The 23263-nt window shown below is 42.4% G+C and overlaps 1 protein-coding gene across 2 annotated transcripts in view; it reads left to right on the forward strand.

The window, feature by feature from the left end:
* The first annotated feature begins 3259 nt into the window (after positions 1-3259).
* Positions 3260-23263, forward strand: part of Crlf3 (cytokine receptor like factor 3) — a 36225-nt gene continuing 16221 nt past the window's right edge. For both annotated transcript variants that reach the window (XM_032912659.1, XM_032912660.1), the window contains exons 1-3: positions 3260-3462; positions 19133-19340; positions 22763-22850. In XM_032912659.1, coding sequence (XP_032768550.1) covers positions 3334-3462; positions 19133-19340; positions 22763-22850 — 425 coding nt within the window. In that variant the 5' untranslated portion in view covers positions 3260-3333. The remainder of the gene's footprint in view (positions 3463-19132; positions 19341-22762; positions 22851-23263) is intronic.

Consider the following 23263-nt stretch of genomic DNA (forward strand, 5'->3'; position numbering starts at 1 on the left):
TGCCCTCTTCTGGTGTGTCTGAAGACAGCTACAGTGTACTCACATGCATAAAATAAATAAATAAATCTTTAAGAAAAAAAAAGAATGACTACCATAGGCTCATATATTTCAATGTTTACTTCCTAGTTAATGGAACTATTTGGGAAGGATTAGGAGGTGTGGCCTTGTTAGAGGAGGTAGGTCACAATGGTTGGGCATTGAAATTTCAAAAGCTCGCTCCAGGCCCAGTCTCACTCTCTGCCCGCAATTTATGGGCCAGATATGAGTTCTCAGCTACTATTCCAGTGCTATGGGGGCCCCCCTGCTGCCACATTTTCCTATCATGATGATCATGGACTAACTAGCCCTCTAAAAGTATAAGCAAGGGTTGGGGATTTAGCTCAGTGGTAGAGCGCTTGCCTAGCAAGCACAAGGCCATGGGTTCGGTCCTCAGCTCCGGGAAAAAAAGAAAAAGTATAAGCAAGCCTTCAGTTAAATGTTTTCTTTTATAAGAGTTGCCTTAGGGGTTGGGGATTTAGCTCAGCGGTAGAGCGCTTGCCTAGCAAGCACAAGGCCATGGGTTCGATCCTCAGCTCCGGGAAAAAAAGAAAAAGTATAAGCAAGCCTTCAGTTAAATGTTTTCTTTTATAAGAGTTGCCTTAGGGGTTGGGGATTTAGCTCAGCGGTAGAGCGCTTGCCTAGCAAGCACAAGGCCATGGGTTCGATCCTCAGCTCCGGGAAAAAAAGAAAAAGTATAAGCAAGCCTTCAGTTAAATGTTTTTATTATAGAGTTGCCTTGGGGGGATTTAGCTCAGGGTAGATTTAGCTTGCCCTAGCAAGCACAAGGCCTGGGTTCGATCCCCAGCTCGAAAAAAAAAAAAGAAAAAAAAAAAAGAGTTGCCTTAGTCATGATGTCTCTAACACAATAGAACATGAATTAAGACACTAAGCAAACCCTCTCTCACTGAGTTACATTAGTAGCATAACTGTAGGCTGTTTGAGGATCTTAGTGGGTAATTCAGACTGGAGATATATATATATATATATATATATATATATATATATATATATATATATATATATATATATATAAAATTTTAAAGGTTAGCTTCAATTGATACTGCTATTTCAGCATTCTGAGTGCTGGAATTACAGGCTTATGTCAACATGCCTGGCTAAGGCAATACTCACCTTGAACTGAGGCCCTGGCCCTTGCTCTTTTTTTTTTTTTTTTTCTTTCAAGACAGGGTTTTTATAGATAACCCTGGCTGTCCTGTAACACTCCCCCGCCCCCCATCTCTAGGGCCGGAATGATCCACCTGCCTCCTAAGTGACGGGATCAAGGGCATGTGCCATTACCACCTGGTTGGCCCTTGATCATTAAAACATGGTTTTTATTTTATGAGTAGTTTGCCTACATGTATGTGTGTGCACTATGTGTATAGCCGGTACCCTCAAAAGCCAGAAAAGGGGATGACTGGCGTCATAGACAGTCATGAGTTACTGTGTCAGTGCTGGGAATTTATCCTGGCTCCTCTGGAAGAACAGCCAATGCTCTTTTTTTTTTTTTTTTTTTTTTCTTTTTCCTTTTTTTTGAGCTTCAACCCAGGGCCTTGTATTTTACCACTCTAAATCCCAACCACTTATCTCTATGTTTTAACCCTGAGGCATCTCGTTTAGTTCCTTCTCTTTTAGATCTTCATATATGCCCTATTTATTCTATCTTCCCAGCAAAACTTATCTCTATGTTTAAAAAAGAGTTCCCTTCTCTTCCTGTCCTCAAGTTTGTTCATTTCCACTTTGTCCTATCTGGGACAGCCTTGTTCTTTCCTACTTAATTCATTTAGCAGATACCAACTATTTACTGGGAACCAGGCAATGCTTTCTTTAGGATAAAACCAGCTCTCCTGGCCACTCTCCATCTTTTTCTTTCAAAAGGGCTGCCTTCTATTTTCTTTATTTTTTTTTACTTATTTTATTTATTTACTTGTTGCTTTTGTAACAAGAAACAAGGTTTCTCTGTGTAGGTGTTGGCCATGGTGAAACCCTCAAATGTTTGTAGACAAGGCTGGCCTTCCTAAACTCAAAATGACTCACCTTTCTCTGGCTGGGACCTTAAAGGTCATCACCACTGCCCAGCCCTATTTCCCTTGCTTTTACGTGTTCTCTTGATTTCCTCTTTTTCTTCCTTTCCTTTCTCTTGTGACAGTCTTCTATCACTCATGTTGTCCCCAGACTCTACAACCAGAGAATTATCCTGAGTTCCAGAGCTTCCCAAGACCTGGGATTACAGGGGACGTCCCTATGTTTAGCCCAAATGTAGGAAGAATAGTCTGGCTCAGAACTTCTGCGACCTGGCCTCTAATACGGATTCATTTGCATAAACCTGGAATAATCCTGTACCGGATCTGGTCCTGCTGAAGACAATTTACACACCTTGGTTTTGTGGCTCTTTTAAGGACTCAAACCCAACCAGTTTTTGTATGGCTTTTCAACAGATCACTTTTACCGTTTTGAATAGTTGGAGGGGCGTGGGGAATACAAAGACCATGTTGTGACATGTGAAAGTTATTATGCCATATCGAAAACTCAGTGTTCAAAATTTTATTTTTACAGCCTTGTTGTCCAGTTTTTTGTTTTTTGTTTTTTTTACTATACATAGTCACACCCATTTAACTTAATACAGCGAAACACACACTTTACCACATGCCAGCAGATATTTATCAGGTGGCTCTTACAGAAAAACGTGCCGTCACCAGCCTTGGACTTCTGCCAAGATTGCTGTATAGCTGGTCATCACTTGGGCATCTCTCTTACCTCCCTAAGAGTATCTAGATGGCGGCGCCTGGGTCAAGTATCCTCCAAAATGCCCGCCTTAGTGGGCATTTCCTAGGGAGGTAGTACAGCGACGATTTAAGGCCCAGAGCTGTAGCCTCGGCTCTGGAGTGTAGATTCCCCTCTGTGTCCCTCCACTTCCTCCTCTGTGCAGGACAGATAACATAGTGCTGTTCGATAAGAAGTGGGAAGCACTTAGAGACGTGTTCACGTGTTTCTACTCATGCCTCCACTTGTTTCCTGAGGAAGTGTCCAGGCCGGCGCAGCACAGAGGCCGGAGGAGGAGCTGAGCGAGCGGCGAAGCAGCTCCCACTCACTCAAACCAAGACGCCATTAGCGCGTGTGCCCCCCCACACCTCCACACCCCACCCCCACCTCCGGCGTCTGTCAATCAAGCGGCAGCGGGGGCGGGGCGTGGAGGGCAGAGCAGGGCGGGGCGGCGCTTCCGCTGCGCGAGGCCGCTCGGGGTCGCTCGCGGGAGCCCGGCGCAGTCGGGAATCCGGCGGGCCGCGCGGCCAGATGAAGGGCGCGATGGAGCTGGAGCCCGAGGTGCTGCTGCAGGAAGCCCGCGAGAACGTGGAGGCGGCGCAGAGCTACCGGCGGGAGCTAGGCCAGCGGCTGCAGGGGCTGCGGGAGGCGCAGAGGCAGGTCGGAGGGCCGCTGCCGGCCTTAGAGGGCGCGGGCCGGAGGGTGGGCGCGCGCGGCGGGGGCGCCCCGAGGCTCTGTGGAGGAAAGCGGTCACAGACCTGCTGGAGACGTGACATGGGGAGGTGGATGCTGCAGAGTTCTTGAAGGGAAGGATAAGTTTAGGGGACTGAGGAAGAATTCGGGGAGAGTTTCTAAGCCGCCGTGCGGGGTACTTGATGAGAGTAGGGGTGGCGTCCGAGGTTGAGCCACCCGAGCAAAATCCGACGGATCTCGGAGTGATGATCGAAGAAGAGAGTTGGGAGAAAGAGGTCACAGTGAGGGGAAACCTGCGATAGATAACTTGGTTTAGGAAGCCTTGAGGGCAGTGAGTTGGAGACAGTAAAGGTGGAGACGAAGTAGAGAGAGAGAGGGAAGAAGTAAGGAGAAATGGAGAGGTTGAGCAGCAGTAACATTTATGCCGAATGAATGGGGGGTGTTAATATTTGAACATCTCACATGATCGCGAGTGCCTTGAACAATCATTTAGAGTAATCTCTCGACAGGTTAGAACTAAAGGTGAAGGATGTTGAAGGAGCACAACAAGATGTTTCAGGGAGAATATACAAAGGCGAAGGGACGTGGGAAAAGAGATTTAAAGAGAGGACTGGTAATTGAAGAGGCTAACTAAATACTCTTTCAAGTACTGCAGTTATCTTTCCACAAGGAAAGGTCGAACAGAGATAGAGGAAAGTCACTTAGCTCCTCTCCACTCTCAGAGGTCTACAGAAAAAGATAGAAGTCTCTGCTAATGCTAGTTACGATATAATCCTAATGTTACTGTTAAGTGCCTGGCTAATGCTTTTTGAGTAAATGGGATTCCATTAGAGTTTCTCTAGGCCTAGTTTGCCACGCGAATCATCACACTGGTAACTCCTGTGCTGCTGTGCCGAAGCTGAAAATGGTGAACTAGTGCTGTGATAGTCTTTGAATATTGTCATCGCTAAGATTTCTCCATAAACTTTAGGTTTTATTCATTGTTTTGTTTGGTTTTTTTTTGTTTTGTTTTGTTTTGTTTTTTCCCAGAGCTGGGGACCGAACCCAGGGCCTTGTGCTTGCTAGGCAAGCGCTCTACCACTGAGCTAAATCCCCAACCCCTTAAACTTTAGGTTTTATGTAGTTTGAATCTTTGTAGAGCTGGTGTACGCCATGCATCAACAGGACTGGGATCAGAATCTAGATATGACTTATGATTTAAATCTGATTTGATGACTTTCAAAGTCTTCCAGTGCACACACGTGCATTTCTTTTTGAAAAAATTGGCATTATTCTTTCTGCTATTTTGAAATAAATGTTGAAAATCTAGGACTTTAAAAAAAAGGTTTTAAAAAAGCCCCCTTTATATAATATTGCTTAGTTTGTGAATTTCATGTATGTGTACAGTGTATTTTTATCTTATCCACCTCCCACTCCACCCCTTGAACATTTTTAAATTTTAATTTTTTATTATTCATTTGTTTTTTTGAGACAGGGTTTCTCTGTGTAGCCCTGGCCGTTCTGGAACTACTAGCTTTGTAGACCAGGCTGGCCTTGAACTCAGAAATCTGCCAGCCTCCACCACTCAGCTCTTTTTTTTTTTTTTTTTTTTTTTTTTTTTTTTTTTTGGGGTTGGGGGGGCCGAACCCGGGGCTTTTCCCTTTTTTGGCAGGGCCCTTTTTCCCTGGCCAAAATCCCCCCCCCCCCTTTTTTTTTTTTTTTTTTAAAATACAAGATCTTGCTAAGTAAGTAGCAAAGGCTGTCCTGGGACTCACTATGGAACCCAGGCTGACAACACACTGGAAATCCTCCGGCCTCAGACTCTGGAGCCCTGGGATAACAGGCATGTTTCCACCGTTCTTGGCTTAAGTACCCTGTAATAAGTGACTAATGTTTTAGCCAGTCCGTATATCTTACAGGTAAGCATGGCTCACCCCCTCAGCAGTTAAGAGGCATTAGGGTTGGCGCTGGAAGAATGAGGTTAGCACCTGGGTGTAGTACTTATTAATGTCTTGTGTGTGTGTTGAGTGCATTTCTTAATGTGATTCCCACCCTAGATAGTTAAAATGTTCAGTTGCCAAACCTAGATGTATGGGTATGACTCAGTGTTACTTGCATAATAGCTCTCCAGCCCTGAAAAAAATAATTTAACTTATATTTTATATTTTACTTATTTATTTACCCACCATGTGGGTGAAGGAACCAAGGGCTTTAGACATACTGGCAAACTGCACTACCTCTTGAACAGTTAAGCTTTGGATCCAATAATTTAAATTCAGAACACACTATTATAATCAGTTTGGTTCACTATGGTTTTCGCTTGTTTTATTTTTGAAAGGCCTTGTCTCATGTTTGACACAGCAAACCCTAAGTGCAGATTCGTCACAGTTCAGATTTCTGGTGGCATTACTGACTACGTCAAGTCATAGTGTGGGTCTCCTTGTCAACTGGAGTGTGCTTTGTTCCCGTTTCAGGTTACCACAGCTTCTTCTAGCTGGTTGTGCTTGTTCAGATTTGTAGAATTAAGCCCCTGTCAAGTCGAGTTTGAAGGAAGGTCCGTGTTACAAAAATGTTACCAAAATAAGCAGGTGCCTTTGCTTGGTGGTTAGGATGTTCCAATCATTTGTAGATCGTGAGGCTTTTGAGTAAAAATGTTGCTTTGGGAAGGATGAAGAGCAGAGAGGAAGGGATGCTGCACTGGGTGTATTATTTACCTGCGTTTCCCTTTTTTTTGAGAGATAGAATCCCAGGCCTCATATATGCCAAGCAAATGCTTTGCCCCTGGGCTACTCCCCAAGCCGGTGATGTTTTTTTTTTTTTTTTTTTTTTTTTTTTTTTTTTTTTTTTTGGGTTTTTTTTTTTTTTTTTTTTTTTTTTTTTTTTTTTTTTTTTGTTTTTTTTTTTTTTTGTTTTTTTTTGTTTGTTTTTTTTTTTTTTTTTTTTTTCCGGAGCTGGGGACCGAACCCAGGGCCTTGCGCTTGCTAGGCAAGTGCTCTACCACTGAGCTAAATCCCCAACCCCTCATTCAGTGTTTTTTTAGACTTATAAATTTGTTTACCCATGTTGCTGGAGAGATTATTGCTCAGAGGTTAAGAGAACTGGCTCTTCCAGAGAATGGGGGTTCAATTCCAGCAACCACATGGCAACTCACAGACAGCAGGGCACCCTCTCTGGCCTCCATCGTCACCAGGTACACACATTGTACACACACACACACACACACACACACACACACACACACACACACATATATATATATAGGCAAAGTAACCAAAGACATAGCACAAAAACAAAATATTTATTTTTGGTTGAGCCTAGCCTTTTAACGGCTGAGCCATCTCTCTCAGCCCAAAACAAATATTTAATTAAAAAGCCATCATGATGTGTGAACTCTAGAATGTTTCATTATTCTCTAGAAACACTCTGACTAACCTAATAGAAACCTAAACTATTATCCGTTTTTATGGATTTACCTATTCTAGAGCTCTCTTTTTCCTTCTTTTTCCTCGGCTTCCTTCCTTCAGACAGGGTATCATGTAGCCAAGGCTGGCCTTGAATTCTCTGTATAGCCAAGTATGACCTGAACTTCTGATCCTCCTGTCTCTATCTGCCAAATTCTTGGATTACAGGCATATATATCACCACTCCTAATTTAAGTGGTGATCAAAACTAGCTACATCCTTACTTAGCCCCTATTTTAGACACGTTACCTAAACAGAATCATGCCATATATAGCTCTACCTGATGGACCTTCTTGGCTTACAGTGTATTTCCAGCTGGGCAGTGGTGGTGCATGCCTTTATTCCGAGCACTTGGGAGGTAGAGGCTGGCAGATTTATGAATATGAGACCAGTCTGTCAACAAAGTGAGTTCCAGGACAGCCAGCGCTACACAGAGAAACCCTGTTTTGAAAAGCAGACAAATAAAAAACAAAAAAAGAAAGAAAGGGGAAAAAAGGAAAAAAAATAAAAAGAAGGAAGAAAAAAGAAAGAACATATTCTCAGGATTTTTCTATGTGGTAGCATTTCTTAGTACTTAAGTCCTGTGGCTGAATAGTAGTTGTGATATGAATGTATCTTGTGTTATTTATCCATTCACCAGTTGGTGAACAGTGAGATTAATTCTACTGTTTGACAGTTATGAAATATAAACATAGCTATACTGTTTTTTGTGTTAGCGTGTTTCCAGTTTTCTTTAGAATGTACCTATCGATTACTGAATCACATAACTCTTCATTTTTCATCTCTCTAGTTCTTCTTTTTTCTTACCGTTAAAAAAATTTTGTCAAATGTTTAAGAAATGGTGTATAGCTGGGCAGGGGTGGTTCATGACTTTAATGCCAGCACTCAGGAGGCCATGGCAGGCAAAGCTCTGTGAGTTAAGGACAGCTTGCTCTACAAAGTAAGTTCTAGGACAGCCAGAGCTACATAGAGATACCCTTGAAAAACAAAACAAAGAAGTGGCATATGTTAAAGTCTGGGGGAAAAAGGATAAAAAAATCTTTTAAAACAGGTAAAAAAAAAAAAAAACTGTTAAAAACATGTAGCAGTTTCTCCTCTGTGGTTAAGTTTAGGCCCTACCCTCTGTTTTTAGAGAAAAGGAAGTTCTGCGTAGGAATGCGAGGGTTGTCTCTAACTTACTACTTTGTTTTTTGTTTTTGTTTTGTTTGCTTTGAGACAAGTTTTCCTGTTGTCTAGGCTGACTTTGAACATGTTTTTTAGCTGAAGATGATCTTAACTCCCGTCTCCAACTCTGAAGTGACAAGAATACAGACCTGTCACCCAGCTAATCTTACTGCCTAAGTAAGTTAAAGGCTGGAGTTATGTTCAGTTGTCAGGAAACCAGATAATGTTCACAGCCAGCCTATGTTCAGTTGTCAGGAAACCAGATAATGTTCACAGCCAGCCTATTCTTATATGGAAATCAATTAAGAATAGTTTTCTATATCTCTCTGGAATCCTTGGTACTAGAACTGACTATCAGGCCTGAAGAGATGGCTCAGAGGTTAAGAGCACTGACTGCTCTTCCAAAGGCCCTGAGTTCAATTCCCAGCAACCACATGGTGTCTCACAAACATCTGTAATGGGATCTGATGCCCTCTTCTGGTGTGTCACACACATAAAAAAGTAAATCTATAAAAAGAAAAAAATTAACCCCCATTTCCTTTAAATACTCACTTGTTCATTCACTCAGTAAGTATTTATTGTATATCAGTGTGATGGTTTGTATATGCTTGGCTCAGGGAGTGGCATGATTAGAAGATGTGGCCCTGCTGGAGTACATGAGGCCTTGTTGGAGTAGGTGCGTCACTGTGGGTGTGGACTTTAAGACCCTCATTCTAGTTGGCTGTAAGTCAGTATTCTGCTAGTGGCTTCAGATGAAGATGTAGAACTCTCAGCTCCTCCTGCACTGTGTCTGCCTGGATGCTGCTATGCTCCCCCCTTGATGATAATGGACTGGACTGAACCTCTGAACCTGAAAGCCAGCTCCAATTAAATTATTTCCTTATAAGGCTCTCTGTGGTCATGGTGTCTCTTCACAGCAGTAAAACCCTAACTAAGACAGAGACACTTCAAAGTCCTGTATACTGAGGGAAATAAACCTTCATGTATTTACTCTGACCTGATAAGTGTATTGTCACCCTTAAAAACAAGGTAAGAGAAGCCTAAGTTGTATATTTCATTTTAGGATTTACTTTTGCTGTATCTTTCATTACTTGTGTTGTTTCTGGAACATGGATGTCTCTGCTTGTAAGCAGAGGTTGCAGACCAAGGGCGCAGCAGTCCACCTAAAGCAGCAGCAGCACCTTAAGGTACTAGAGTCTTAGGCCTGCAGATCCAGAAACTCCATCTCTCATCCCTGAAGGGGGATCAGAGTGAGGTACTAGAAAGTGGGTGTAGTGAGAAATGCCAGTGCTTCCGACTATCTCGCCTTTCCCGTGTCTTTTAGTAAGATGATTCCTTTAGCCTCTAGGCACTCACAAATTTAAGCCTTTACTCCCTCAGGGTATATGTGAGATCTAATTGAGGGTCTGTTTGGTGAAGGCTCTTCCTAACTTTGGCCAGCGGGGACCCCTGAGTACTTGCTACTGTAACTGTGGCCCACGACTTGCAGCAGTGACTTCATCTTTCAAAGAATGCAGAACCTTGGGCTTCAGACCAGAGTCATTATGTCTATTTGAGCAACATCCCTAGGGGTTATAAGATAACACGTTATGAAGGGCTGGAGAGCTGGCTTAGTAGTTTGGAGCTCATACTTCTCTTGTGGAGGACCTGGGTTCTGTTTCCAGCCCATGTCAAGTGGCATACAGCCATCTCTAACTCTAGCTCTGTGGGATGTTACTCCTAAAATAAAAAAATAAATGAAATAAAAAGAATACACATTAAAGACTGAGGTGGACATACTCAGAGTGACCACTTCACGTCAGTAGATCTTCTCTGATCTCTGTGATTTAAACTAAGATGATTTCTATACGTTGCACTTTTTTTCCTCCAAGATTGAAATGTTATTTGGGCGCGATGCTGTGTTTTGGAAATCCCAGTGCTTAGGAGGCTCGAGGAGGAGGAGGATGAGATATTCCACACTAGTCTGAGGGACCCAGTGAGACTGTCTCAAAACAGTGTTGAAAATATCAGACATTTGTGTGATAGATAATTTTACAGCACGTGCAACAGGATAACTGATAATCGAATGTTTATATTTTTAGGGTTTTTTGAGACCGAGTCACACTAAGTAGCTCTGGCTGGTTTGGAATTCACTGTGTAGACCATGTTAGGTTGGCTTTGAGGTCACAGAGATCCACCTGCCTCTGTCTTTTGGGTTCTGGGATTAAAGGCTTCTATCCACATCTCCAGATGAATAGTGCTTACCCAGCATGTCTTTTTGTGACCCTAAAGCCTATAGGGTGGCCTTGAACTCCTGCTGGCAATTCTGCATCTGCCTCTTGATTGGTTTGTATTATCAACCCATATCATCATTCTGGTTAGCATCTTTTAATATTCTAATGTGGCTAATCAGTGGCTATGCTTTCTGTATACTGTTTTTACTTATAATGTATTTATTTTTTGTTCTTTTTCTTTGGTTGGTTGGTTGGTTGGTTGGTTGGTTGGTTGGTTGGACTTTGAAATATGGTCTCATTGTCTCTCTGGGCCTAGAACCCCCTGTCTAGTGCAGTGGGTTCTAACTGTTGTTTTTTTCTGTCTTAGTCTTTAAAGACTGACAGACAGTGCTGCAGACACCTGGTTTTGCTTTTGTGATTGAGGTAGGGTCTCACTGAGCTGCATTCCTGGACTCAGAAGATCCTCTCTGCTAGTCCTGTTAGTGACTGTGTCTGAAACAGCCTTATACCTAGCTTAGTATTGGCTTTTTGTTTCAGATAATTGATTTCAGATTACTTTTTAAAGACTTAATTATTATCCTTGTTTTTTTCTTCTTCTTCTTCTGTATAATACCAGGTTCTCTATAGCTCTTTATTCCCACAGGATTTGAAAACACAGCAAACTAAAGACTCATGAAGAAAAACATAGGTTATTTCAGAAAACCAAGACAGGAAGTCTTAGTAGCTCAGTGAAGAAAGGAAAGCAATTATTGCCGCTTTTATCTTTCACTTCCCCTTCTGTTACCATTTTCAAGGCAGTACAGAATCTGTCTAGATGTATCTTGGTCCAGCAGTTATATAACACTGTTATAGTATTCTAAGAAAACATCTAAATCTAGATGTAGGGAAAGCTAAAAACATAAAATCATTGAAAATGACCTATAATTACAGTCAGCGATAGCTGTGGTTAATTAACATTTTGATGTATCTTAAGAATGTTTTCCTAGGCGTAGGGTGCTGCTCCCTTGTATATGCTATGCAGACACTCTACCAACTGAGATTCTTTACAGCTCACAAATGGTCTTTATTTCATTTTATTTTAATTTATTTTTAGACAGTCATGGTGGCATATGCCTTTAATCACAGTGCTTGGGAGGCAGACTCAGGTGGATCTCTGTGAATTCAAGACTAGTCAGGTCCACATAGAGATTTTCAGAGGGCATTGGATCCACAAGTAATTGTGACCAGACTCTCGTGTGTGTTCTGGGAATTGAATGTTAGTCCTTTGTAAGACCAGCAAGTGTTCTTCTTAATCACTGAGCTTCCTCTCCATCCCACAGTCTAATAAGTTATAGTCTTATAAGTCTGCAAGCTACTTAAATCCCCAACCCTAGTGTTTGTTTTTAATATGGATTATAATATATGCATACTTTTTTCTTACTCTTGTTTTTTTTGAGATGGGTTTTTCTGGGTAGCCCTGGCTATCCTAGAACTCTTCTGTAGACCAGGCTGAACTCGAACTCAGGTTCACCTGCCTCTGCCTCCCAGTGCTGGGATAAAAGGCGTGTGCCACACCACCTAGTGAATATTTATTTTGAGAGAATGTGTGTGTAGGCATGGTCACAAATGGATGTCTGTGCACCCACATTCATGCAGTGTCTGCCTAGGCCAGAAGAGGGTGTTGGAGCCATCGGAACTGGAGTTACACGTGATTGTGATTGTGAGTGAACCCTGATAATAGGTGCTAGGAACTGAACCCAGGTCCTTTAGAAGAGCAATGAGGGCTTACAGCTGCTGAGCTATCCCTCCAGTCTGTCCATACACACACATGCACACACGTACACACACACACACACACATGCACACACACAATGTATTTTATGTATATGGCGTTTACCAGTATATCTTTGCATTACATGCATGTAGTGCCCGTGGAGGCCATCTGATCCTCTAGAACTAGTGATACAGATGGGTTTTAGGAACCATGTGGGTGCTGGGAACTGAGCCCAGATCTTTTCCAAGAGCAGCATGTGTTCTCAACCACAAGTCATCTAGCTCGCATCACACACAAACTTCTGATGGAGGAAAACTGCCCTTATTTTTAATCTGGAAATACAGCTGATTACGTCCTCCAAAGTCCATCAGATGTGGGCTAACCTTTTATGACGAGAGCTGCAGGTGAGCCTCTAGTTCGTGCAGTTATTTTGCTTATCCTTTTTAGTCGGGAGATCTAGTAAAGTTTAAAATGTGACTTTCCTGGTTTTCAGTTTCCTTATCTGTAAATGAGGGTTAGAAAATACTGCTTACTTTACCTGACCCGGGTGGGGAATGAGTAGGGTTGGGCTTAGGAGGCTGAGGCAGGCAGATCTCTGTTTGAAGCCAGCCTGGTCTCCATAGAGAGTTTTACAACAGCCAGGGCTACTTAGAGAGGCCCTGTCTCAGAAAACAAAGCAAAACAAGTAAATAGCATAAAGTAAGAAGTACTGTGGCCAGCGAGATGGCGCAGCCAATCTAGTGCTTGCTGTACATGCCCGAGGACGTGAGTGTGATCTCTGGAACATGCATGAGGGTGGGAGGAGAGAACCAAACCTACAGTTGTCCTCCGAGGGAGGCAGCGTGTGCCCTCTCCCATCTTAGACACACAGAACGATAAATAAAACACTTAACAGGGCTATCTAGACTGTTTAGCACAGTGCCCAGGACATAGGATGTTCTCAATATTAGCCACAGTAAAACTACCAAAAATTGTTATTCAAGATGAGTCTCTTGCTTCTACCGACAGCTTATTTTTTAAATGTCTGCTATGTTTTTCCCAACAAAATGCCCTTTTTGAATTCTGGTGGTAGTTTTTGGCTGTCCCATTTATATAAGAACTTAATATATTTTATTGCAGTTACTGGTGTGCAAGACCTTTTCCAAAATGAAAGGGTTTTGCTTTGTAAGGTAGGCTGGAAACTTGAGGTATTCCTGCCTCAGGCCTGGAGTGCAGTGATTGTGGCGTTGCAGCCACCATGTCCAGAGAATGAGGTTTTTTTTTTTTTTTTGGTTCTTTTTTTTGGAAGAGGCTGGGACCCAACACAGATGGGCCTCCATGTGGTTGCTGGGAATTGAACTCAGGTAAGAGCAGTCAGTGCCTTACCACTGAGCTAAATCCCAGCCCCGAGAATGAGTTTTTAGGTCAAGATTATGACATATTCATTATTTTTTAATTGATTTTTATGTGCTTTAGTGTTTTGCCTGCATTTATGTCTGTGTGAGGGTGTCGAATCCCCTGAAACTGGGGTTACAGACAGGTGTGCTCACACAGCTGCCATTGTGGGTGCTGGGCATTAAACCTGGGACCTCCGGAAGAGCAGCCAGTGCTTTTAACCACTGAGCCACCTCTCCAGCCCCCGCCTTATTCATTTTTACAACCCCAATTCCTGGCACATATAACCTCAGTAAACTGTAAATGGAAGCCTTTATGAATGTGTGGGTGTGGTTTTGCCGAGATCCTTCTTAGATTGTAATCTTGATTATGCGCATCCTCTTCATTAATTCAGTTAATTAAGAGTTAAATATCTGTCTCATCCTGCGGTTTGGCTATCTCCTGCTGTATAGTAAATTGCCAAAGTTCAACAGCTTAGAAGCAACTATGTTAGTCCTCTGTCAACACATTCATAATCTCATCACTGAGGGAGGAAGATTTCTAGGAGTTTGTGCTGTATAATGAGTTCCAGGCCAAGGCTCCATAGTAAGACGCTTTCTTATCACATCCACCTTTGCCTCCTGAGTGCTAGGATTGAAGGTGTGGCCTTGATTTAGATTTAAATACATTCTATGATCCCTTTAAATGACGTATTTATTTATGTGCGTTGGTGTTTCACCTGCATGTATAGCTGGGTGACGGTGTCAGATGCTCTGGAGCTGGGGTTACAGAGTTGTCAGCACCATGTGGGTACTGGGAACTGAGCCTGGGTCCTCTGGAAGACTAGCCAGTGCTCTTAACTGCTGAGCCATCTCTCTAGCCTCAACTTTATGACCTTTTGATAACTAAACTCTGGAGGAAAGTTATGTGTTGTTTTGTATCAATGGGTAGTGTTTTGTGAGCTTATCATCCTGTTAACTTCAAAAGGTTACTTTAGGTTTAAACTCAGCTTCAGTAAGTTTAAATAATCTTGTCAGTTTTAATAACCTTGCAAGAGTAGTGGGTGACAGCAAGCTTTTAATTCCAGCACTGAGGAGGTAGAAGTAGGCAGAGGCAGGCAGGGGCAGGCAGAGACAGGAAGACACAGTCAGATAGATCTCTCTGAGTTCCAGGAAAGCTAGGGCTATGTAGAGACCCTCTCATTCATAAAGAGTGAAAGAAAGAAAGGAAGGAAGTTTGTTTTAGTGATCTGTCACACTGGAGGTTTCAGTAGGAGTCCAGAATGTGACTGATGAATATAAACTGTATACATTACAGTTTCCTCCTGGAGTCCTTGACTTGCCTGCCATTTATACTTTCTTTCTCTCTTGGCTGGCCTAGAACTTGCCTCCTAGACCATGCTGGCTTTGAGTTCACAGAGGTTCACCTGCTTCTGCTTCCTGAGTACTAAGATTAAAGGTGTGGTGGCTGGCCATTTATATTCTGAAATCTGCTTTGTTACAGACAGAGATACTGTTGTCCTTCATCCGTGGTTCTAAACCTCCCTAGTGCTTCCACCCTTTAATACAGTTCCTCGTGTTGTGGAGACCCAACCGTAAAATTATCTTCATTGCTAATTCATAGTTGTAATTTTGCCACTGTTAGAACTGTAATGTAAATATCTGTGTTTTCTGATGGTCTTAGGTAACCCCAGTGAAAGGGTCATTTGACCATCAAAGGGGTTTCAACCTACTGGTTCAGAACCTCTGACCAAGTTTGCTGGTTATTATTTGAGACTGATTGTTGTCAAATACATTATGATCTATTCAAGCAAAAGGAATATGAGCTATAGGAGCTGAGAATACAGTTCAGTTGGTAGAGTACTTACCGAGCATGTGTCAAGTCCCAGGTTGAATCCACAGCACCACGTAATGCATGAATGATCCCAGGACTTGGGGTGGAGGCAGAGGATCAGTTCAGGGTCATCTTTGAGTGAGCTATATTGCAAGTTCAAGGCCAGCTTGGAATACATCTAGGAGGAAAAAGACAATATAATAGTGTTTTCAGACACTACTAAATGTACCCGTTTCCCTGGAAACCACTTACTTACTGGCGTTGTTTCAGAGTGTTACACTGGCTAGTCTGGAACTTACTCAATAGATCGCTGGCTCTTGCCTCTGCGTTTGAGTGTTTGGGTTACAGGAGTGAGCCACCATGCTTAGAACCTCTTAAAATCATGTCTGTAAGTAAAAACCACCTCAGTAGCAAGAGTCTGACTCCTGGGCTGAGATGGGGCCCAGTGAAGTCTTTCTAAGCAGTGTGAGTTTTAGAGCTGCCTTTCCCTCTGCTGTAGACAGTGCAGACTCAGAGCTATGATGCTGCAGTGAGGTAAGAGGAAGCACATTAGACCACCTCAAACACAGGGACACTCGTCACTGAACTGCTTTCATGAAGCCAAGACACTTAATACTTGATTACTTACACGGTTGGATTAATGTTGCTTGAGCTTTAGATTGTGAGCTGTTTTTTGGAATGATCTAAAAATGATCTGAAAAGGCTGTAGTTGGAATTCTGTGAATAACAGACACCAAATACATGCATGACGAGTACCCAGGAGCCTCCCTTCCACAGTCCTCAGTGATGTTTACATACTTCCCCTTTCCCCTAAGGTTCTGAGACAAAAACAACATAACATGGGCTTGCAATTTCTGAGGGAGCTTTTGAATTCTTTCTAAAGAGGAAATTGACTTTACCTAACCAGGGCACTTCCTGCATATGCTGTATCCGTTAAAGACCCAGGCAGGGCCTTGCTGGTTCAGTGCTCAAGTGCAGAGTTTCCTCTCAGAGGGAGGTATGAAATGTGGCACAGCGCTCTGGCTTGATGACTTTATTCTATCCCTATTGCACCTATTAAATCAACCATAGTCTTAAAAATGCAGGTCCTGGGGTTGGGGATTTAGCTCAGTGGTAGAGCACTTGCCTAGCAACCACAAGGCCCTGGGTTCAGTCCCCAGCTCCGAAAAAAAAAAAAAAAGAAAAAAAATGCAGGTCCTGGGGCTGAGATTTCGCTCAGTTGGGAGAGTACTTACCTGGCATGCATGCATGAAGCTGGACATGGGGACTTACCTGTAGTATCAGTATTGGAGGGGTGGAGGGAGAAGGATCAGAAGTTCAGGGTCCTCTTGAACTCCATATGAGGTTGAGGCTTGGTATCCATGAGCTCTTGTCTTCCAAAACAACAACAACAAAGTGCACCAGGTCTAGAGTGTGGTACTGTGCATTGCTAACAGTATAAAAATCTTAAAGCATTTTGCCGGTAGTTTTTTCTTTATTTTGTTTTTTAAGATAGGGTTTCTCTGTGTACCCTATCCTGGAATTCGCTCTGTAGACCAGACTGGCCTCGAACTCAGAGATCCATCTGCCTCTGCTTCCTTAGTGCTGGGATTAAGGACTTGTGCTGCCACTCCCCAATCCCCCCCCCTCTTGAAACTGAAACTTTTTTTTTTAATATATTCATTCTTGGTAGATGTGTGTACTACTATTGTTTGTAAAGCAAAATGATGGTTTTGGGAACTCATTTTTATTGTTGGAAATTGAATTTAGAAGCTTGCACTTCTAGGCAAGTGACCCAGGACCAGGTCATAGTCCAGTTCATGTGTTTGCTGTAATTTAATTGTCCTACTTATACTTAGTATTTGAGAGAAAATAGACTGTGTTTTATCCATTATGTTTTAAAAAACATCTGGTGACTGTACAAACAGCTTATTTGCTTTCAGAATATATGTGAGATACAAAGACTTTTCTGTCATAACTCCTGGCACAAAGATTTTTAAACTTGGCTCTGTGGGCTGAAGGCAGTGTATCTCAAAATGTGGGCAGAACGACTAGTGTGCCTGTTACAAGTGAGAGTTACAAGCGTATGCCCCTCCTGTTCCTCCTAAGCTGTGTTCAGTTAGTCAAAACCCTGGCAATCTGAGTTAACAGGGAGCACACAGAATCCCTTTGCAAAAACATTTCATAATTACTACTCACTTTGATTATTGGCCAGCCAGTCTAGCCAATCACTGAGATCTGTGATCAGTGAAAGAGTGAGTTCACCAAAATGAGTTGAACAGTGACATTTGTCATGCCCCCCCCTCACAACTAAAAATGACAGCAACAACAAAACTGATTATGGTGACACATGCTTGTCATCAAGAGGCCAAATGAAACAAGCAAACACAAGGAAAGGATTGCACCATCTCACGTCTGTGGAATCCGAAAAGGACCCAGTTCATAGGAATGGGCAGTCGAATACTGGTTGGCAGGAATGATATGGTGGTCCCAAGGCGCAGTGTTTCTGTGATGTGATGAACATATTCTAGAGTGTTACTGTATAGGATAGTAATGTATAGGATAGGGACTGTGGCCTATATTGTATTTTGCCTTGCAAATTGCCAAGAGAGAGCCTCAGTGCTCTTACCACAGAAAGTCATTGGGTAGGCAAGATGGCTTGTTGGATAAAGGTGCTTGCTCCAAGCCTGACAACCTGAGTTCAGTCACTGAGGCCCACATGGTGGGAGGAGAGAACTGACTCCCAAAAGTCATCCTCAGACCTCTATATACAGGTGAAAGGCCCAGATGCACTTGCGCACACATTCCCTGTGTATATTCTCCCCCCCCCCTCCTGTCTCTGTCTCTCTCTGTCTCTCTCACTCACTCACTCACTCAATGTCTTTTTTTTTAAAGATTTATTTATTTATTTTATGTATATAAGTACACTGTCACTGTCTTCAGACACACCAGAAGAGGGCATCTGATTCCATTATAGATGGCTGTGAGCCACCATGTGGTTGCTGGGAATTGAACTCAGGACCTCTGGAAGAGCAGTCAGTGCTCTTAACCACTGAGCCCCTCCATGTCTTTTTAAAAGTTTTCTTTAACTACATCAAACCAGGCATGGAGGCTTGCATCTTTCATTCCAGCACACTTGGGTCTGAGTTGGAGGCCAGCTTGATCTACAGAGTGAGTTCCAGGACAGTCAGAGCAATACAGGGAAACCTTTCCTCCCCAACAAAACAAAGAAAAAATAAAGTAATTATGTCAAAAGATGGATACATTGATGAGCTTGAAAGAAATATCAACTGTTTATATGTGTATCAAAGCATGGCGTACCTTGAGTGTGTATAATTCAATTAACAACATTTCTCTGTGAGACAGAGTCTTACTATATAATCCGAGCAAGCTTCAGATTTATTAGGCTTTAGCCTCAGTCCCCCGAGTGCTGGTATTACAGGCATGTTCTGTAACATTAAAGCTACGTTAAAGTTTTCTGCTAAGCTGAGATCAGAGGATCACAGGATCAGAGCAAGCTGCAGGTCAGCCAGAGCTATGCTGAAGACCCTGTCTCATCCCCTGCCCTGCCCTTTAAATAAGTGTGATCTGGGTTAATGGCACACCTTGTAATCCTAGCACTTGGAAGGGAGGAAGATTATAAACTCACTGTGTAAGGTAGGTTAAATAGTGAGATCCTGTCTTAATTAAGAAAGACAAGGGAAGGGAGCACTGTGGTTATGTAATAACTCAGCAGTAGAATGCGTGTATCAGGCCATTGACTCGATCCCAGCACAGCATTACAGACTTTTTTTAACGAAAGCAACATGATAGTTGTGTGATATAATTAGGTAATTATAAATGATGCCTATGCTCTAACTTTGTGTAAAGATTCTGAATTTGAGTTTTTATGTTCTTTTTAGATAAAGGAGAGTGCTTCACAGACAAGAGATGTCCTCAAACAGCACTTTAGTGATTTAAAAGGAACCCTTGGGAAGCTACTGGATGAGCGATTGGTGACCCTTTTGCAAGAGGTGGACACCATTGAACAGGAGACCATCAAACCACTAGACGACTGCCAGAAGCTCATAGAGCACGGGGTCAACACTGCAGATGACCTGGTCCGAGAAGGTGGGACGAGGGAGCCTGTTAAATCCTCACACTCCGATTGAGGCCTGGCGGTTTTTTAGGACACCATCTGAAGAGTGCCTGGGATGATTCTGCCTTGAAATAGTTTATAGTACAGGACCATAGATAAGCTGTGAGGAACCCTGTCTAAGTACCTTCAAAGTATTGATTGGATCATTTATGAAACTAAGAGCGATAGTTTCAGAAGGTTCTGTGATTGTGGTATCTAATTCACATTTTTTTTTCCTGAGGGTTTCTCTGTGTAGCTCTGGCTGTCCTCAGACTCAGAGATTTGTCTGTCTCTGCCTCTCCTGTGCTGAGATTAAAGGTGTGTGCCACAACTGCCCTGCTTTGCAATTTTTTTGGAAGGGGTTATACATTACACTTTAAAAATTACATTCTGTATGTGTTGGGGAGGGGGTCACACGTGTCACAGCATATGCATAGAGGTCAGAGGACAGCCAGCTATGTTGGTTCTAAACGTATCCCAGAGATAGAGCTCTCAGGACAGCAGGCTTGGTGGCAAATTCTTTATCTGCCGAGCTGTCTTACTGGTTCACACATTACATTTTCAGTCTCTTATTCAGCAGGTAGTTTCAAATTTGTCTTAACAACTTTTGTACATTTCCTGTTTGGTTTTCTGAGACTGGGTCTCCTATTATTGTACAGACAGCCATCAGTTAATCTCATCGGTCCATTGACTAAACAGCATGAGCATAGGCTTCCTGCGATGAACCGTCCATCAACTTCAGGCTTAGTTCTTTTCTTTTTCTCAAAGATTTATTGATTTTATGTACGTGAGTACACAGTAGCTATCTTCAGAGACACCAGAAGAGGGAACCAGATCCCATTACAGATGGCCACAAGCCACTGTATGGTTGCTGGGATTTGAACTCAGGAGCAGTTAGTGCTCTTAACTGCTGAGCCATCCCTCCAGCCCCTCAGGCTTAGTTCTTATATTTCAGTATTTAGGCAGTTTTGCTGTTGTTAAGACACGTGTAGGTCTTAGAGTGTGGATCTTTATCTTCCTTCCTTGGTGATGACCTTCCTACTTCCAGGATGGCCACTTGATAGGTATTTAAAATAAGAAGGTAGCAGTTTTCTTCTTTGGAGTTTGTAATTCATGGGAGTTATGCTGAGTAAGATCTAAAATCTTAAGAACAAAGGACTCTGGAGAAGTCCAGGACAGCCCTCTGTGAGAATTCCATAGAGGCTTGAAGAAATTTATCAAGCAAAGGGAAAAGAGGCCGCTGCGATCCTGAGCAGAAATAACATCAGGAGTGGAGTGAATATTCCAGGGGGAGTTATGTAATGAGGTTGGCCCAGGCCTCACAATGGCTGTGTACTAACCATAACTCTCAGTGAGCCGTGTTTGTCTTTACTGACATAATAGTGCCTTTGAGAACATTCTTTTTAGCAGAACCACAGACGTCTTCCCCTGGAGGCTGTGAATTTGGAAACAGACCCAGAAGCAGGTCAGCACAGGGCAGGAGTGTGCACACCCAGCACATTAAGGACTGTGCTTTCATTTCTGAAAATAAATACTTTGAGACACATACTTGTTTGTCCCAGCACTTAATGCTTGAGTATTTTTTATAGTTCAGAAATATTTCAAATTTTAAATTCTTCCCTCTTCCTCCCAAGGGATAAAAGCATCTCTGTGTGTGTTTTTTAATTCATTATTTTTTTTTTGTTTTATTTTTACAAGCTTTTTTGCCTGTGTATATGTATGTGTACCGTGTGAATACTTGGTGTCTGTGGAGGCCAGATCCCCTGAAAATAGAGTTGTAAATTGTTATGAACCATGTGGTTGCTAGGAAGCAAACCTCTTACAGAAGAACCCTGAGCCATGTTTCCAGCCCCCACTTTTTTCTTCTTTTTTTTCTTTTTAAAAACAGAGCCTCGGGGTTGGGGATTTAGCTCAGTGGTAGAGCACTTGCCTAGGAAGCGCAAGGCCCTGGGTTTGGTCCCCAGCTCCGAAAAAAAGAACCAAAAAAAAAAAAACAAAAACAAAAACAAAAACAAAAAACAGAGCCTCATAACCCAGGCTGGCTTTGAATTTTCTATTAGCTATTAACTTCTCATCACATTGCCTCTCCCTCCCAGGTGCTAGATTCTTTTGAAGCAGCAAAGTGTCTGTTTTCTTTCAGTAAAGAAGGTCATATTCTCTTTAGAAAACTTGAGTTGGGCATTGGGTAAAGTTGCTTGTTGCCAAGTCTGATGACCTAAGTTTGATCTTGGGGACTACATGGTAGAGAGAGAGGACCAACTCCTGTAAGTCATCCTCTGGCTTCCATATATGTGCCATGGTATTCAGCCATCACCCCCCCACACACACACCTCCAATCAATAAATGGTACCATAATACAAAAAAACTTTTATTAGCTCCAGGATGATATGACAATATCCTTCATCTTTGTGGACAGTATGGAGGTTGGCCATTTTTTTTTTTTTTTTTTTTTTCCGGAGCTGGGGACTGAACCCAGGGCCTTGCGCTTGCTAGGCAAGCGCTCTACCACTGAGCTAAATCCCCAACCCCGCCATTTTCTTATCTTCTATATAGCATTCCTCTTATGCTCTGTTGAGTAATTTCTGACCCAGTGTATAGTGTGCTCTTGGGAATCTGTCTGTATCATTTGACTTTTTTGAGACATGGTCTCATTATATAGCCCAGGCTTGTCTCAAACTCAGATCCAACCTTCTGCCTCTGCTCACAAGTGCTAGGATAACAGGCATGTTACGGCATCATTTGGCTCTTTAAGATCCTACGTCCTATTATTGCTTTTAGGATAATACTTTGTTCCTATTAGAACTGACAAAGAGGGACCAGGAATTTGGTGGCTCACCCGGAATCCCAGCATTCAAGAGGTGGAGACAGGTATATCTTATGATTTGAGGCTAATTGGTCTGGTTTCAGGCCAGCTAAAACCATATAGTGATATTATACCTTTACAAAGACAGTTAAAGGTGCTGGCCGGGTGGCTCAGTGGTAAAGGTGTCATGTCTGACAGCCTGAGGTAGGTCCCTGAATCTCACACGGAGGAAAGAACTAACTCACACAAACTGTCCTCTAGCCTCCACCTGTGTAGATATCTCTCCCCAATTAATGTAAGAATAAAAACCTTAAAAAACTGATAAAGAGGAACAAGGAAATGTCCCTGGCCTTCTGCTCTGTATAAAGCTGGTTGTTGAACTAGATTTTCAGTTATAGAAAAGAATCTTTGGTCCCTGGCAGAATTTTGCCAACCCCCCTTTCTCTCTGGCTTACCAAGTAATTTTGGGACTTTGTTGGTGTGTCGCTCAGGAATTAACTTTTAACAAAGCTGGAAGTCCACTAGACATGAGCCGTGTTGGTTACTGGATAGTACTGACTTTCAAACGTGACTGGTTTTGGACTCAGCTAGTTTTCTTACCCTCCATTGTAGGTGAGATTGCCATTCTTGGTGGTATCGAAGAACAGAATGATAAATTATGGAACTTTACCAAAAAGGCCTCACACATTCAGTTGGACAGGTAACAGTCTGTTCCTTTTAGACTTATTTTTAAGCACTTAAAGTATTTTGCCTTCCTCCCAATTTTTCCTGTTGAAAAAAATTCCGACTCCAGGAAATAGAGGATCTGTTTTTCAGAGTTATACTACTCTTATCATTACTGCTAGTGTTAAGCGGTTGTGGTTGGAATCTTTATTATAGATTCTTTTCGAGTCCAGTAGAGAAAAGAATTCTGGTGCCTGCTTTCAAACCACCACACAGTGAAATTAGAGTAATACATAGGGAATTGTCATGGCTTCTGCACAAGAAAAAGAAAACATTTTGAATGCCTTATTAAAGCCAACTCTTATCTCAGCAAACAAGATCTTTTGATATAAACTCAATAGTTGTGAGCTTATCAATTTTGTCTTTTTTTTTAAGGCAGGAATGCCACTG

This window comes from Rattus rattus, chromosome 9, assembly GCF_011064425.1.
Source record: "Rattus rattus isolate New Zealand chromosome 9, Rrattus_CSIRO_v1, whole genome shotgun sequence".
NCBI classification, from domain to species: Eukaryota; Metazoa; Chordata; class Mammalia; order Rodentia; family Muridae; genus Rattus; species Rattus rattus.